Here is an 18,825-nt window from a genome sequence, read left to right as displayed (position 1 = left end):
GAAGCCCTCGCGCTAAATCCAAGAGTAGCCCCGACACGAGGCAACCAGGAAAAAAGCATAAGTGCAGCAACAAAGACCCAGTGCAACCAAAACTAATAAATTAATCAAGTAATTTAAGACAGTTTTAAAAATCTCCTCTCCAAGTACAAGTCAAATGTGATTTAGTTTAATATTACAGAAAATAAAAAGACCAAGGAATCTTAGCTAAACGAATCATGAGCATAGTACGTGTATAAAGAGACCTAATTTAAGTTCCATACGTGAACACTCCTAATATTAAAAAGAACCATATAATTGCCATTTTACATAGCAATATTCAACCATTTTTAACTAACAGGGTTATCTCATACTGTTCAACCTGATATGATTACATGTGGTATCACAAGATCAGTACAAAGTGCTACAGAACTCAGAAAAGGATAACTTACCACTACTGGGGAAACCTAAGTGGATTTGCGGAAGGAATGGCATGTGAGTTGGAATCTGAGCGATGGCTGGGATTTGAACTGGAGATTAGGGGAAAAGAGGGCATTTCAGATAGAGGCAACAATGAGGTGGGGGGGGGGGGGGGAGGCCCTAGGAAAGGAATGTAGCCTAGTGAGGTTAAGCGTGGTGTGTGTGAAGGTGAGACAGGAATTAACACGAGAGAGATTGGAACTGAACTTCAGAGACCTTCAAATCTACTGTGACAAGTGCTCGAAAATTCCATGAGCTTCCTAGAGAGACCAAGAATAATACGAGGCATATAGTAGGGGCTCAAGTTTGAATGAATCAGTGAACAAACGAAAGGATGAACTATTTGTGATGGCTACAGAACAGTAAGAGGTCCACATACACAGAGCTCCTGCTTGCCAATTCAGTACGTCACCGCACTGCGATCACAGTACTTTCCATCTACAAGGGATCTTGGAGGTCGTTTAGTCTAACTCCCTCACAGACTCTGGGTAACCACCAACAGGGCTGGAAATACTCAAGCAAGAGGCGAAAGGCTGCCTGGCCCTCTGCCAGTTCCTGGGGTAATCTGATTCACCAGAGTGAAATCTCCAAAGATTTCAGTTCAGGAACTCCTAAATATTGTGCTTTTGGACTCTTTACTGAAAATGAATGCCATCTAAGCCTACAAGTTTCAGAAACAAATGTTTGGTGGCTTTTGTGGGCAATCGTTTTCAAAACATCAAGCATGTCTAAGGTATAATTTTAAAGAATCTGGCTCCAGGAGAAAAAGCTGAAGTATTAGTCACATGTTTTACATTTCTTCCTCTTGCCTGCCAGATTTTTTTTTTTTTTTAATTAAGAAAGGAAAAATGGGTCAGCCCCAAAGAATTTTTACAACTGTCAGAATAAACACAAGGCCCCAGTAACCCCATAAACTTCATTTTTGGAGCCTTTTCTCCCTCCTGCCCCTGTGGCTTTAAGTGTCCTTTATTTAGAACCCAGTCCAAGACACAGCCCTGGTGACTGTCATCCTGCATGCTGTAAGGACACGACTTCTCTCTGTCAAGAGGGAAGAGGATGGTGTGAGCCTACAGGAGAGAACAGCCTCTTCTGATTTCAACAGGACATGGTGGGTGGAGGATCTAAAGGTCAAAGAGATCCCTTGTCTAACCCAGCCTGGCTCCAAGGTCCTTAAGAAACCACCCTACTTCTTAGAAAGTAGCTCCACCCATGAGGCAATTCTGAAGACATCTTCAAGAAACAACTCATCAGACGAAAGTCACTCGGGGGCTCCAGGGACATGTTAGTGCTCAGAACACAGGTCCCGATGCCAGTCGACAGAACTGGAACCATTCTTAGTTCGCCCTTCACTCTGGGGGTCCCCTGAGGAGCACCCACGCTCAGGCCCACCTACTGCTGGGTCTGCTCTCCTTGAATTGTTCTGGAAGAGCTGCCACCAACCAGACCTAAAATCTATATGGTGTTGCTCATAGCAACCTGCCCTCTTACAAGGCAGGCCAGGCCTCCTGATGATGCACTGTATTAAGCTGGACGCCACTAGGACAACGAGCTTCAAAATTTTTAGCTATGATTCAAAGTAAAAAGGAAAGATGCCCTTACACATGACTCAGTACCTACATGCACCTATTTAAAACAAGTTTCACCACAATGCCATTCTAATATTTTTATGTCATTCTGTTCTAATTTTAGAATACTGATTTTTGACCCACTAAACTGACTTCAGAACCCACTCATAAACTACACCCTGCATTCTGAAATGCAAGGCCCTAGAATAACACTGTCCAAGAGAAAGACAGTGCCAGCCACGACTTATAATTCTAAAGTTGCTAGTAGCTACATTAAAAAAAAAAAAGAAAAAGAGTGAACAGAAACAGGTGAAATTCATTTTGACAGTATATATTATGTAACCCATTATATCAAAATACTATCATTTCAACATGTGACCGCTATAGAAAATGACTGAGTTCTTTTACAGTGTGTTCATCAAATGAAGTTTTTGAAATCTGATGTGGACTTTGCAGAGAACACTTCAGCTCAGACTAGTCACATTTCACATGCTCCACAGGCACAGGTGGTGGCTTAGCTGGTAGAGAATCCACCTGCAATGCAGGAGACCTGGGCTCGATTCCTGGGTTGGGAAGATCCCCTGGAGAAGGGAAAGGCTGCCCACTCCGGTATCTGGCCTGGAGAACTCCATGGACGGTACAGGCACCCGAGACCAGCAGCTACCACACTGGACAGTGCGGCCCTTAGAGTTCTGGTGCCACACACCCACCCCAAGGCAGCAGGACCACGACGGTGCCCCGTCGCAGAAAGGGGGGGAGCCGTCCACGCCTGCTGAATGCACGGCAGAGCTGCTCACGTGTCCTCATCTCACACTGTGTTCACAGGCTCCTCGTGAAAGCTCTGATGACAGATGGGAGATTTCACAAGGAAGAAGAACAGACAGGCGGCTTGTTCACCAGTAACAAGCAGTATCACTCTGAGACTCCTCAAAGTCCAAATGCATTCTTTTGTCTGTGACATCCGAAATAGCACAAATGTCACATAAGATTCAAACCAGAAAGTAACTTTTAGAGAATCTGTTCTGGAAAAAAAAAAAAAAACAAACATCTTGCTGATTAAAAAAGCTGAATAAATAGTATGACTGCAACTATGTTGAAATGTGTGCCTGTGAACTGAAGACCAGGAGATAAAAAGTGAAAGTTTAAAGACTGGGTTACTATGGTAAAATTTATGGGTGATCTTTTTTTTCCTCTGCTTGTAAAAATAATATGGATCATGTTGTAGAATCACTCTTTCAAGAATAATACTGCTTTAAAAAGGTTCTTCCTTCTGTTCCCAAGCAAACATACAGGCCACTGAATCCCTATTAAAAAGAAAAAGGTAAGGATAACCTGCTTGTATAAAAGGCAAGAAGGACCAGGAGCAGTCAGAAAACTTGAGCGTGACAGAGCAACTGCACTGGGATGGTCCAAAGGGAAACACTTAACAATAGCTGGACTTCTGAAAACTTCCAGCATAGGCTTTACGTTTTGCCTGAAGTAGAAATGTAAGAGCTAAGAATGTAAGACCACAGAGCAGAAGAAACTTGGGTGACAGCAGAGAGCTGAGTTTTATTAATGAAAACTTAAGTCCTCAGACACTATTATGCTATACAATGAAGTATAATTTACGTCACTTACTTTTAAATCCCTTCTTGTCAATGAATTCTGGTAAGAGACACACACCCTAGAAATTGCCACACATAACAAGCCTGCCCCCCAAATCTCAGAGAAGCAGCCTTCCCTGTATAACCCTACTGGCCATGAGCATGGAGGGTGTCAGGTCCTTTTACAAAAATGTGTTTTACGGAACAAAGCCAAAGTGGTTTGATATCAGGTTAATACAAGCTTGAAAAAAATTGCAGCCCTCAGATATGAGATTAAATAAAATATGGGAAAATACATTGTAAGTAAAAATACAATGTAAGTAAAATAACTTTAGAATCCAAAGCAGAACTGGGTTCCCAGAGGTTTATCCATGACCCATGACTCAAACCTATACGTAACCAAGAAGCCTGTGGTGTGTGTGTGTGCGCTCAGTCATGTCCAACTCCTTGCAACTCTATGGACTGTAGCCCACTAGGCCTCCTTTGTCCATGGGATTCTCCAGGCAAGAACACTGGAGTGGATAGTCATTCCTTTCTCCAGGGGATCTTCCCGACGCAGGGATCAAACGCAGGTCTCCTGCATTGCAGGCAGTTTCTTTACCATCTGAGCCACCAGGGAAGCCCTTGTGGGTTAACTTGAAATACCATGTCATTCTACCTATAGGGTTCTCCATAACAGTTCAATCAATTTCATAAGACCATGAAACGTGTAGAAGAAGCAATGGTGACAAAAATAAGGCAAAATCAGCATTGTTCTTTTTCTCTTGTGTCACTCGCTGAAGCATAAAATATAAATCAGATCTAGCTTACCTATTCAATATTTTCCTTTTTGATTCAAAGAATGAGATTTACATCATTATCAAATGGCCAAAAAAAAAAAAAGATCACAAAGACACATGTTTTTTTAGAGTTCAGGTCAAACGACTTACAAGATGCTTACTAAGTGGTACTGACTGTGGCGTGGACATGGTTCCATGTAATGGGAATATGATGATTAATTAAATATGGTCCCACCCTCTGCCCTTGAGGTACTCAAATGAACAGGGTAAAGAGAAACATTTGAGAAAAAAAAAGGATACAGTGTGATAAGTGCTGTAATTGAGCTTTTGGTAAAGTGCTAAAAAGACCCAGATAAAAGGATAATTATTCCAGAAGAGGGAGAAAGTAGAAGAGCACAGATGGCATGTGAGCCGGGACTTGAAAGATAAGTCATTTATTGGTCAATCCGTGAACAGAAAAGCACTGCAGGCCGATACAGTGGCATCAGCAGTGTCAGGAGGAAGACAGCGCTGCATATAAACGCGGACCTCACCACAGGTGATGAAATCTACAGCTTTGTATTCTGTATTCTCAACGAAAAGTAGGGCTAGTTCTTTTCATGGTGACATAACCCACATAGGGAGCTGGAGGGACAGACAGATGGAAAGAAACCTTTTAAGCCTTCATCTGCCACACAGAAAAGCATCACGTGCCCTGCTGCTGTAACTCTTAGCAAAACAGGGAGTTCAGGTTAGGGTTGGGCGCTGAGATAGGAGCTGCCACCATCAGCGCTTTTCAGCCCAGTCATCTAAAGTTTTACAAGCCTTTATCCCTAGGGCAGACACTCATTTGTGGATTGTCTAGGTCAACACGGGACAGAAAGTCACTTTTTGTAAAGAATATCATAATCCTTCAACTCTGACCAAAGAATGTTCATGAAGAAACACTTTAACCAACTTTAGCTCCCTGAGAAACACTTTTGTGGGGGTCAAGTGGTACCCCTGGGGTACCCACAAGCAGCATGATGGATGAAAACACCGGTTCCTGGGCTCAGCTGGTCCTAACACCACTGCTCCGCAGAGACAGATGTTACACAAGCACCTCAAATCACTGTGTGAGATGCCTTCTCGTTCGGTACCACCCACAGAGCCAGCACATGCAGAGAGAATTCAGTGCCTGTCAGTGACACTTTAACGTGAGCAAATCGCTTATTCAGCATCTTTGTACAAGAGATTTAGTTTTCAATTACAGCCCTGGGTACAAAGGTCAGTTAGCCCCATAAGTCAGCTGAGAAGAGGCGCAAACAACAGAGAATGGATGCAGGAGTCTGATTATCTTGACAGCATAGTAAAGGATCTTAAGATACTCATGGGGGACCCTAGATGAATAGCAGGAAGGTCAAGTTTGTGGGCAAGAAGCCAGGGACCCTGGAGATTATTTTTAGTCCAGAGGAAGGACAGGAAGGAACAGGAACAAAACAAGGAACTCACCCAGGAGAAATGGAAAGCAAGAAGGAAGAGACTGTCATAAGCAAATGGAAAGACAGTGAGAAAAAAAAATAGATCTAAAAACTAAAATTGCACTCCTAACAGGGAAGCCAGGAATGCCGCAAGAAAAGGCTGAAAGAGAGAAGAGAACCCAGAAGGCAACAACGGGACTACTCAAAGGAAGTATTTTAAATGTCTGCATCTTTTGAGAGTCTGGTGTGGGCTGGTTGGCAACACTTCGCCTCTGGCATTATTAGGTCATGAGTTCAAGTCCCACATCAGGATTTGGCCTCAAAGCAAGCGTTGACTTTCCAGCAGCTCTGAAAGGCTGGAGGCACTTTCCATTCCTTGGTGTATTAACTTTACTATCCTTCTCTGCAACAAATTAAAAGTATCCCAGAGAGAGAGAGAGAGAAGCAACAGCCACTACCTCAAAACAAACAAAATCCTACTAGAGAGAAAATAAGAAAGAGAAAGTAGGTTTTCACGTGCAGGATATTTACTGCATTTGTCTACAATCTTGTGAGTTTGGGGTATTTGTTTCCACATCCAATCTATTGAGAGAAGCCTTGTCTGCACTTTCAAAGCACCTAGAATACCAGTACTAGTAGTAACAATGGTTGTGGCAGAGGAAACACTACTACTTGCTGAACATAAAGATATCATTAGGTTATTAGCAAATGGGAGGAAAAAAATGTAGAAAAGATTCCCTCTGGGATGAGGGAAGAAAGGCGACAGAACATATGCCCGTCAAGCATTTAGGTGATGAGGAGAGGGAAAAAAAATAAACAGCCTTGCGGTAACAATAAGAATATCCTTGTATTTGTATAATCATTTACATATTTAAAAGTACTTTTATATACACTGGGCTACCCAGGTGGCACCAGTGATAAAGAACCCACCTGCCAATGCAGGAGGCATTAGAGATGTAGGTTCAATTCCTCAGTTGGAGAGATCCTCTGGAAGAGGACATGGCAACCCACTCCAGTCTTCTTGCCTGGAGAATCCCATGGACAGAGGAGCCTGGCAGGCTATAGTCCACACGGTCGTAAAGAGTCAGACACAACTGAAGTGACTTAGCATATATACATTAATTCATATGATCCTCACAAAACCCAAAGGCAGAAGGAGTATTCCCATTTCACAGATCAGGAAAGTGAAGATTTATATGGTCATGTGACATTCTAAAACTCACAACCTCAGGAGAAATTTAGTTCATTCCCAGTCTGGGGCTCCAGTACTGCATTAGCTGACTTCACAACACGTGGCCCAATGAGAAATTTAATCTTTATTCTAACTTGTGCAAGCACAACTTATTCACATTCCACGTTATGTCCAATGAAGAATGATTAGCATGTTTACCAGGCAATTTTTTTAAAAAATCGTTTCCTACCTTCCCATTTTTCAGGCAGAAATAGCAAATGTAGAAGACAGAATATAGCCCATTGTTAAGTCATAAAATATTTTTAAAGCATGAAAAATCAGAGCACTGACAAATTAACTACAGAGGAAAACTGAAGGAATCTGAAATGCGAAATACTGGAGCCCAGTCCATCATCGTCTTTCACCATACAGGCAGCCAGGCAGAGAAAACACAGTGATGCACATTACTTCTAATAAACAAGGATTACTAAACCCTGCCACAGCCCTTCCTCCCGGATGTGCGAAATGAGAAAGGGATGTCAGGGACACAAAGCGTCTCTAAGACCGTGTCTCAGTCAAGCGGTCTGGTTTCTATACAACAGCAAGCATCGGGGGGCACCCACGCCTCTACACGGTTCCATGGTGGGGTTCAAAAGGGCTCCCAGACAGTGCGGTCCTCATGGGGGCCCCACTGCTCAGTGAGGAAGGGCAGACCATATCCTAGGCTCAGTGCCAAGCACCTTACCTACACAACTCCCTCCTCATAATTCTGTCCAGAGGGGACTGCTAATTTCCTCCCTTTCCGGGTGAAGAACTGGGGCTGAGAGAAGTAACTTCAGAGGTCAAGCTCACATTGCCACACACGGGCAGAGGCCACCTCTGGATTCAAGTCTGTCTGGCTCCAAAGCACAGACTCGTGACCAGGGCATGAGTTACCGCCCTCAACTGGTGCTCCTGCTGGAAAAAAAAAAAAAAAAAAAAAAACCCTGAAAAGAAAGAGCAAATAGGAGGTGCCGTCTCCTGCAAAGGCTCCAAGCCAGGGGGAAAGAACCCCAAGCTGATTCCCCGGCCAGGACCTGATGGCTCTGGGCCCTGTTCACCCCTGGGTAAGTCGTGTGTAAAACAGATACGCTCATTGTGTGGTGTCATCAGGGGGAGTCAATATTTGGATAGAAGACAGCAAATGTTTTCCTGTGCTTCACAAACTAACCAAATGCTTCTGATTTCCTAAATTTTCTATTTGGGAGGATCCGTTATCTCCATAAAGAATTTCAAGGACTGCAACTTTAATTAGAAGAGCCAGGACTATGAAGCATTTCATTTTCAGCCGACGTCAAATCTAGTTTCAATTATTTTTACCTACATCCATTACATGCACTTTTGTTAGAAATCGTCCACAGATTTCTAGCTCTGTCACCAGCAGTGACAGAAGTCACGGGCAGGAGAACGGCATCTGTCTAAGGAACAGTTGCTTCCAAGAGAGTTGCCAAGAGCCTCAGTTGATGTTACTGACCAAAGACATCCTACTTTTAGCAGAAACAGTTTGTCTGTGGCCTTCAGATTGTCTTTAGAATGATGAAGCTGGACAGGACCCAGCCTTGGCTTTGCTTTTATAAAAGATGAGGAAGGGTACTAAAATCAGCAGGAAATGAAACAAAGGGGGGAAAGTTAAATTGCTCAATTCCTTGCTGAAAAGAGCAAACAAACAAAGACTGTCTGGAGGAGTGTACATGGGATGAGATTAACTGTGTGGAAATGAATTCAAATGAATGGACCACAGATGGTACAAGCAATTAAACTCTAGAAAATGTAGGGTAATGATTCTGTGAGGGTGGAAGGATATACAGAACCACCACCAACACACCATCCCACTCCCAGTCACCACCATCATTATCCTCAGAAGTCAGGCATACACAGCATGACATAAAGACGGCTTTGAGGAACCAAGCCACGCAAAAACCCCATTCATCGGAATACAGTACACAGCTGCACTGGTGAAAAGGCCCAGGTATTCCTACGGTGTTAAGCCCAAAGGATGAGCAGTAAAAGACATGCCTCTCTCTCTCTCTGCACAAGACTAGCGGGATTTTATCCAAGGAGGTATCTTCCACCTAATGTAATCTCTTCCTACCTTTATTCCCTCCTCCTCTCATTTATATCCTTTTTAAACTGAGGACAGTTCCTAAATAGAAGAAACCTAATCAACCACAAGAATGACACAAGAGAAACCAAGCGAAAGACGCCAAAGTCAGGCTTTGATCAGTTATATAGAAGAGGTCATGAAATGACATTAGAAAGACGTACCAAATCCTAAGAAAATACAATACCGAAAGACATTTCAATTTACAGCGTGTGTGTGTCTGTGCATGTGTATAAGAGAGAAAGATTGGGACTGTGGTAGGCGGCAAACTAAGGAAGCACTGTTTAGTCGCTCAGTCATGTCCATCTCTTTTGTGACCCCATGGACTGTAGCCCGCCAGGCTCGTCTGTCCATGGGATTTCCTAGGCAAGAATACTGGAGTGGGTTGCCACTCCCTTCGCCAGGGGATCTTCCTTACCCAGGGATCAAACCCAGGTTGCCTTCATTGCAGGCAGATCCTTTACAGTCTGAGCCACCAGGGAAGCCCCAAAAGGAAGCATTAGATCTTACCAAATTTCTTCTTTGGTATGAGTGGAGTCAGCAATCAGACTGAGCCTGAGAGTGGCCATGCCAACAGCCAGAATAAATAGAAAGAGTTTAAAGACATCAAGCAGGGGTAAAGAAAGAGACCAGAACACCTAACCATAAAATTTCTTGTGTCTCTAACAACACAATTATAACTTTAACTGCCGTTGTCTAAAATACAACTCTGTAATCACAGTCCTGTGGGTTCCATATTTATTCTCTCTCTGTGGCCTACAGATTCAATCTGTTTAGTTTGTAAGGAAACAGAAGACTTTAGAAAGGGGAAAAAAAAAACACACAGAAACCACAAGCTCTTCAAAGTACTCTGGAATCTGAGAAACAAGCAGAGCCTGCTGCCCCCCGTTCATAAGCCAGATCCGAGACTGCGCCTCTGGACAAGACACAGCAGGCACGCCTGGGTCTGGTCTTCGGGCCGTGCCGACAGGACATTTGCTAGTGTTTACATGGAGCAAGCCTGCCTTGAAGTCCCTGGGACATTTCATCCAATGAGAAGAGGGTGCCGCTGACCCCAGAAAGCCAGAAGGCTTCTGACCTGCTCTCTGACCCCCAGGTGGCTAAGATCCACGCCTGCCAGGCCTCCCCTGTCCATCACCAACTTCCAGAGTTTACTCAAAACTCTGGAAGTCAGTCTCTCCTCCCCCCACTCTCCCTATGCTTCAGTTCAGTTCAGTCGCTCAGTCGTGTCCGACCACATGGACTGCAGCACGCCAGGCCTCCCTGTCCATCACCAACTCCCAGAGTTTGCTCAAACTCATGCCCATTGAGTCGGTGATGCTATCCAACCATCTCATCCTCTGTCATCCCCTTATCTTCCTGCCTTCAATCTTTCCCAGCATCAGGGTCTTTTCCAATGAGTCAACTCTTCGCACCAGGGGGCCAAAGTATTGGCGTTTCAGCTTCAGCATCAGTCCTTCCTATACTTCCCACCCTCTTGGCTCCACTGCCCCAGTTTCACCCAGGTCCTTATCTCTTTCCTCAGGTCATGACCACTTCAGCTCCCTTCCCCTGGCGTCCACCCCTCAACTGTCAGTCATCTCTCTAAAATGTAAATCTGACCCAGTCACTCTGCCGAAAGCCCTTCAGTGATGACAACCCAGTGCTCAGGACCAGACAAATTCCACAGCTCAGCACAGACCTGGCTCCAGCCCTGCTCTCTGGGGACCTTTCCCATCACTGCCCGCCCAGGTGCCCCTCCCTCTTCCCCAGGCTGAGCCTCACACGGGGCTCTCATCTCTGGCCCCCACGCTTTCTCCCACACTGTGCTCTCTGGCTGGAATGCCTGCCTCCAGGGCCCCCCACATCCTCACCTAACTCCTAATCATCCATCAACTCACCACGAAAGGACCCTTCTTCCATGCAGCCTTCCAGGAGTGCCCACACCCATCTGATCTACACACCACCCTTCTCGGCTCCCCTAACACCCAATGCAGATGTCTTACACAGCACTGGTCACACTGACCACAATACATGGTAATTAGCTTACGTTTCTGTCTCCCTTACTACCTGAAATCTCCTGAAGATTAAGGAGTGTGTCTTGTATCACTTTGGATTCCCAAGGTTTAATGGGGCGTCTGGCATAAAGTAGGCCGTTAGTGAATCAATGGATCCTATGAAAGGGGAGGTTAGCAGACTCCAATGCAGATGACAGAAGCGCACAGCGGCAACAGCAGCGAGGGAGTTCACAGTGGGTGTTTCACTAGCAAACAACCCAGAAACTGCCCAGACTCCAGATTCCAGATCAACTCTGTGGGGACAGCCACACCCGTCAGCAACCCAGACATGAGCCTGCTGAGCGTCTCTCATGGAACAAGGCTACATTCCCTATCTTCCCCCATTTCACCAGTCCTTGCCTTGGTCCGTTCACAGACATCTTTTTTTTTCTTTCCTGTTAAAAAGTCTATTTGGGTAGAAATTTAAACATTCTATTTATTTTAGCCTACTACTGCATATTTTAGTGCAAAATGTGTAGAGGTCAGTCACTACAGGATTCTGACTATGTGGAAAGGGGATACATACAAGGATATGCATGCCATGGACAAAGGAAACCAAAATAAGTGGGATGGGGCAGTGGAGAATCCAAGCTAAGAGCTAAAGGGAAAAGGCGGGGTACTGACTTTACTGCTCTTCTTTCCGTGCTAAATTTAAAACCCCAGGAAATTTTTCTTTAAAATTTGACAGAAATAAGAATGAAATATGTTTACAACGTTAATTTAACAGCACATATACTATGGGGCTTCCCAGGTGGCAGAGTGGTCAAGAATCTGCCTGTCAATGCAGCAGATGGAGGAGACGCAGGTTCATCCCTGGGTCAGGAAGATCCTCTGGAGGAGGAAATGGCAACCCACTCCAGTATTCTTACCAGGATAACCTATGCACAGAGGAGCCTGGCGGGCTATGGTCCAAGGGGTCACAAAGAGTCGGACACAACTGAGCCCGCACGTATACTGTAAGCAAAGGAGTTAATGGCCTCATGACTACACTGTTATTTATTTGCTGGGGACAGACATGTATCTTGAACTTGACTGACTGTCCCCAGAATTGCTGAACTGAAATGGATATTCTTGGCTTACGTGCTAAATACTCCTTACACAGACCCCAGAAGATTCTGAAAGCAGTGAAAGGACTCAAGGTAACAACAATAGCTCAGGCAACTGAAATTTACCATATCTTCTTGATGGGGGGTGTCCACATGCCGTAATATTGGATTATTTTAGAAACAAGTTCCCATGGTCAAAATGAAAAATACCAGTTGGTTCTTTTACAGATGGTTGCTAAATTTTGGAATTTACTTTCTAAAGCTTAAATTAAACATTCTGATATATCAAAATAAGGCAACCCAAGGGCCTGTTTTCCTAGATGAAAACAAGGATGACAAACTATAAACTGAGGGCCTCTCTAAGGCTTATCTCCTTAAAATTCTAAAACCCTGCTCCTGAGCCCTCCGACCATATGACCACACATGATGGTAATGTTTGCCAACACTTTCTAACTTGTGCATTGCCTTTCTTTCTTCAACACTCAATACAATTGGACCTCTGGGCTTTAAAAGGCAAGTTAATTCACTGCCATGTTTTTTTTTGTTGTTGTTAAAATGAATAACCACTATCTTTGTTTGGGCCCTGCTTTGTTATAGGAAGGAAGTAAGACAGCTGTAATCATAGCTAATTAGTTTTTCTCACGCCCATGCACCCCTCTTCTTTGTAAGCTAACATCTTCATGCTAATTTGGTTTTAAATCAGGAGCAAACGATACCTTCATATTTATCAAGATAATATCTGCCTCCCCAGAAGGCATGAAGCTTGATCCATTCATTCAACAAATACTGAGTTTCTGCCAACTAGATGGTCACAGTTCCCACTTCACGGGGCTTAGAGTCTAATGGGAAATACAAACAAACAGTTACAGCAGAGAGAGGTAAATACATGATAGAGAGATAAACAATGCCTCTGAGACACGCAGAAACGGCACGTCCTCCAGGCCAGGGAGATCAGAGGAGCTTCCCAGAGGTGAAGTGAGCTGAAAATGCAAAGAACTGTATGCCATTTAAAGCAGGGCCACAGAAACCCCAGGTAGACTCAACCCCAACAGTCTACTCAAGCTGAGGCCAACGTCTCCACCCAGCCTGACGAGTGCTTACCTCCCCACTGCACTCATACAACCCACGAGCAACGAGAACAGAGTTCTAGTTCCTTTTATTTCTAGAGGCATTCTGTTTTCTCCTGTCCCATTTCATTCTCTTTACCAGCCTCCCAGCTATCAAATATTTCAATTCAAGCCAACAAGGGCCTCTGTGGGAGACAGTGTGATAAACATGGGCCGAAGGGCAGGGAGGCACTGGGGCCCCACACACGGGCCACAGAAGCCCAGAACCGAGAAAAGCCATGTGACTATCTGCTGACCATTCCACTCCCCACAGACCTTGCAGAGGTGACCGCACTCTTCCAATCCTGCTTGTGAAACAAATATCCCCACTCTGAGATAACCTTGGGTTTGACAGATTTCTCTGGACCCTGAGCCTGCCATAGTCTGAAGACAGCAAAATGGGCTCTGGACACTGAAGCCCTTCCCCTAACAGTGGTTCCCTTTCCTCGGTCCATCTAAATATTCCTCCTAAAGTGAGACATTTCCTGCTTCCAGAGAATACTGATGTTTTCCTAAATTGTTTCTACATTTCATTGTTAATGTATGACCATGACACTGGGACCAAAGTAGAATAATAACTTTTCACTATTTGCTCTTCCAAAAATTACTGGAAATTTTTCTATAAGCTTAATCGAACAGTTGGATACATTATTTTTAATGTCTCTTCCAGCCCTGAGATTTTATGATTCTCTGACATAATCAGAACCATTTTTCTTTGAGGGTTATAGCTGGGGAAAATTATCCCAGCCTAAGATGTTACTGTAAAGAGAAAATTGGATCAGTATTTCAATAATATTTGGTTTTTCAAAGTTGCCCGGCATAACTTCACTGTCAGTGAGCAAAGTTGCAGCTGCATGCACCTAAATCCAGCCTGGGCCATAGCTGACTATATACTTACAACTGAAGACAGAGTGTTACTTCAAAAGAGCAACTGAACACAACATTTCACAAACAAAACAAAGAATGTCCTCAACGTTTTGGATTGTATGATACTTCACATCTGAGGATGTGTAATTTTTTTTTTATCCTTCCCAAATTGGATTGTAATTCTGTTTTGTGATCAGAGTACTAGAAACTACAAAAACTACACTCAGTCACTTTGTTGTTGTGGTTGGGACGCTAAGTCGTCTCCAACTCTTCTGAGACCCCGTGGACTGTAGCCTCTTTAGGAGACCCTGTGGACTGTTGCCCGCCAGGCTCTACATGGGATTTCCCAGCCAAGAATATTGGAGTGGGTTGCCATTTCCTTCTCCAGGGGATCTTCCCAGACCAGGGATCAAACCCACGTCTCCTGCATTGGCAGGCAGATTCCTGGGAAGCCCACTCAGTCACTTAGGTTTTCCTAATTAGCCTTATAGACTTGTAAAGAGAGTTGTACCCCGCCTCAGGTGCTACATAAACTCGCACGTCTTTGGTGCCCCACACTTTACACATCCAACATGGAGAGCTTATCAACAAGAAACACATCTTCACAGCAAATATCTCAATTTGCAGCTCAAGTTATCACTCAAAGCATAAAGAAAAGAAAGCCATATGTCTTGAGTCTTGAACCAGGTAATACATAGGCGGAAAGTATATTATAAGCATCCTTGTTCTTCTGAGTCAATGTTTCTTCCACTACTATGGAAGCAGCCTTCAGGTCCCAGGCAGCTCCCAACAGCAAGGAACTAAACATTTGGGTTCAAATCCAGCCTCTACCACTTCCTAGCTGTGTGACCCCGGCAAGCAATTTAACTTCTCTCAACTTTAGTTTCCTCATGTGGAAAGAGATAATCACAACTCCACCTTTCCTCATGAACCATTGTCATATTTTGACATGAGCTCACCTCACCTCCATCTCTGGTTCACTATAAACCCAGTTGCTTTGACGTGAGGAATACGGTCGATAATATCACGGTGACTTTGTATGGGGACAAAGGCTTACTAGGATTATCATGGTGATCATTTCATAAATGCGTGCAAATGTCAAATCATCATGTAGCATACGGGACCACTAACACCAGAGTGCACATCAGCTATAGGTCAATAATAAGTCAATAAATAAAACTGGTTGCTCTGAAGAATTCTGAAAGGGTGACTGGAAAAACAAGTATAGAGAAGCCACTCACAGGCCTAAAGAGAAAAGCTTTGTAATTGCTATGGCTCAATTGGTTGAGTCACATTTAATTAAGTCTGGAATTTCCAAGGACAAAAACAGTGCTTCCCAACAGGACACCGAAGATAAGAAAACAAGGGGGATTGGGGTGGGAGAGTTCCTAGAACTGGTTCCTGAGCACGAGGGGTGGTCATAGCAAATCATACTTTGTTGAAATGGGAGGAGGGGACAAATCCCTCCATCAACTAGAAGCAATCTTTTCACATATTTCCCTCTTGGTATTTTAGTTCTACTGCTAAATCCGGGATGAACCAACTCCGAACTGTGCATAAATGTGAGGACTCTGGGAGGGGGTGGAGAGAAGAGAAATCCCGGGAACACAATGGTCAGTGAGAATTACCAAATAACTGGGGACATCTAAATGAACCATAACTCGTTGTGTTTGGGACCTACAGAGTTAACCTGTCCATTTTCCCGTGACTTACTCATTCACGGCTATTGTGTTTGGCCAAAAACTAAAGCTGTCGTCCAAGCAACATCAGTCTCATTATAAAGAGAGGAACAACCTGGCATCAGAAAATGTAATAACCCTTTTGAAGGCAGCTGCTTCAGAAGCTTGTGAATCATTTTGAAATACTTGGGCCAAACCACATCAATACTGCATTTAAATAAAATGCAATACACGCAACCACCAAAAATAAAGTGATGACTTGTCAGAACTCTAGTTCTGCTTTTCCTATCAGGTCTGCTGGTGATACACCTAATTAATTTCAAAATCATATTCCGAGTAAGGTACCTGCTTAATAAGTGAAGACCTCAGGCTTTCAAAGGAAAGGCTCCTGCCTTTCTAGGCCATACCTACAGATGCAACTAACAACTGACTGCCCTAGAGGGTGGTACTTCAACCCCAAATACGCAGCCTGACTTGAAGCAGCTGGGGAAGCCCAAAGCAATGAATGCCTGTGTCAGCAGCCCAGGAGACCCACGGAAGAGGAAGTCATTGTTGCTGGCCATCCTGCCTTAAACTCCAGGAATTGCAAGTCACGTGCTGCCTCTAGTCTTAAAGCCCTGGGCAGTTTTGTTTCCTGTCCTCTTTCGCACCTGACCTTTGACTGCTGCTCAAATAAAAAAAAAAAAAAAAATTTAAAAAAACAACCTGAATTTTCTGAAACCCAAAGATATTAGAGATTGGATGCTGGTGCATAATCTTCACTGTTCTCAAGCCCATCAGCTGTGAAGCCTGAGTATGACCAGAATAAGGCCCGGGGGAACCACACTCCAACCTCTCTGTTCGCTTACCGCTCAAGGCTCTCTGTATCACCTCTCACTGTTCTCGGAGGATTCCTTCTACCTCCAGATGAAGAACTCCTTCGTTCTTCCACATGATGATGTCTGCCCAGGCTTCCCACATCCCCCTTTGGTTGGGATATGCTGAAGGATCCATTAGGAGATAATGAATAACTCACATGATCTCACCCAATACTTTAAAATCTCAGCAGGGGGCAAAAATGTTGTTTATGGAAGCAGTGCTTCTCCAAAGCCCCAGCCCTCCACACACTGGACACATGAAGAGGTGGACACTAAGTACCGTGCAAAGGATGTAACCATGGGAAACGCGCCGCCCCCCATAGGAGGCCGATTTGGAGTCTCAGCGCCCCTGAGCATTCTGGGTACTTGGTACAAGAACAGGAGCGGGAGAAGGGCTGTCAGGATCAAAAGCGGGGGAGACGGAGAGAAAAGGATGCCAGTGGGTGACGCGGTGCTATCTTCTGGTCCTGTTACTCTACGTTACTTTCTGCCACCCCGCCCTCACTCCATTTGCCAAATACCTCAAGATGTCTCTAAGACGTTCTGAATTATTGACAAACCTAAGGGAGACGCTTCGGAAAAGAATAAGTACAAAAACAGACCGGTATGGCTAGTGCAAACACTTGGTCATTGGCAGTTTCCTTTTTAAGGCCAAAAGAGAAGAAATGGAGAAAAAAAAAAAAAAACCTGCCTCTGCTAAATAATAATGATATTCACAGAACAAGAGGCCCTGCAAGTCCAAGGCTCACAGTCTCCCCAGCTTTACTCACCCCGAGCCATCTCGCTCCTTTATTGGCAGCCTGTTGAATCTGGACTCTCTTGAGGGTGACATGGTAAACAGCTCCTTCCTCTACCTCTTCACCCCAGTCCTGAATCGAGCTCTGCCAGGAGACAGGACAAAGAAAAAGAAAAATTTGTTTGTTTTTTTTTCCCCCTCTCCACTAACCACAATCTATCCCAGCTGTTTTGCTGCTTACACCAGCACTCAGGGCATAAGATGGGCTGTTCAAAATAAATATTACAATCAGAGCAACATAAGACATACTGTGATAGAGGGAATGCTGAGATTTTCTTGGCCCCCCAGCCCTTTCCTATGCTATCAAGAGCCCAGGGCTTTTCCTTTTATTTTTCCTAGACTCCTTCACGTATCTTAAATAGCTTTCTAAAGTCTTTTTTTTTCTTTCTTAAAGAAACTGAAGTTTAGTCCTGGCTCACTTTTCCTCCTTAAATGAAAGGAAAAAGAATTCACTGGCAGAAAAAGTTTGTCTCTTTATAAGTGGCTCAGTTCTTGGAGCAAACTGCATTTTAAACTCTGCCACAAACAAGTGTTTAAAATGCTGAGTGCTCGCTCCTTTGGAACGAAATACTTCGCAAGTCTTTTTTCTCCTCTTATTGTTTGGGAACCCAGAAAGTTAGCGGGAGGGGAAAAATTTTTATTTCCGTCAAATAACCTGGCAAGTGCAGAAAAAAGCAACACAACGGCTGTGTGCAGCGACCCCCTGGGTTTCTCTAAACTTGAAGTTTGTGTTTAAAGAGCCGCTGGGACTCAGAGGCGCTCCGCGGTTCACCCAGACTCACAGACCTCTTGCCTGAAAAGTTTTCCTTTGCTGACATACATCAGCCCAGATACACCAAAAGCAACTGCTGAGAAAAATAAGTATAGTTTAAAGGGAGAAGACACGCAGAGAGGAAGGCGGAGAAAGCCGAGAGAGAAAGCTCTGAGCTCCCAAGTCTGGGATCGGATGGCTCCCCATCCGAGGGAGTCCGAGGGAGTCCAAAACCCGCCCAGAGAAAGCGGGAGAAGATTCCCCACCAGAGCAGCGTCGGGAGAAGGCAGAGAGTTCTCGTTACCATTTTAGCTTGCCAAAGCAATTTCATTCTCAGTTTTCTCTCCGGTGTGTGGACGCGGCATGATGCGCCCCGCTCCCAGGCGAACGCGATCCCCGCGCGGCTCCGCCGCGGCGCCTCCAAGCCCCGGCCCCGCGCGCCCGCCGCGCACGGAGCACAGACACGCGCCCGCCGCCGCCGGTGCGCGCGACTCGGCCACAAAGGGAGCGCGGCCAGCGAGCCGGCGAGCGAGGGCGCCGCAGACTCCTCC

General features: G+C 44.7%; 1 protein-coding gene across 5 annotated transcripts in view; it reads right to left on the bottom strand.

Annotated features, from left to right (window-relative positions):
* RGL1 (ral guanine nucleotide dissociation stimulator like 1) overlaps positions 1-18,825 on the bottom strand; it is a 271,120-nt gene that overhangs the window by 111,917 nt on the left and 140,378 nt on the right. For 3 of the 5 annotated variants that reach the window (XM_043924319.1, XM_043924315.1, XM_043924318.1), the window contains one exon: positions 17,498-17,608. In XM_043924319.1, the coding sequence (XP_043780254.1) occupies positions 17,498-17,608 (111 nt within the window). Of the gene's footprint in view, positions 1-17,497; positions 17,609-18,578; positions 18,804-18,825 lie in introns of those variants that run through there. The other 2 variants (XM_043924316.1, XM_043924317.1) reach the window with 2 other exon arrangements.

Source organism: Cervus elaphus, chromosome 14, assembly GCF_910594005.1.
Source record: "Cervus elaphus chromosome 14, mCerEla1.1, whole genome shotgun sequence".
Classification (NCBI taxonomy): domain Eukaryota; kingdom Metazoa; phylum Chordata; class Mammalia; order Artiodactyla; family Cervidae; genus Cervus; species Cervus elaphus.
This window is presented reverse-complemented; position numbering and strand designations above follow the sequence as displayed.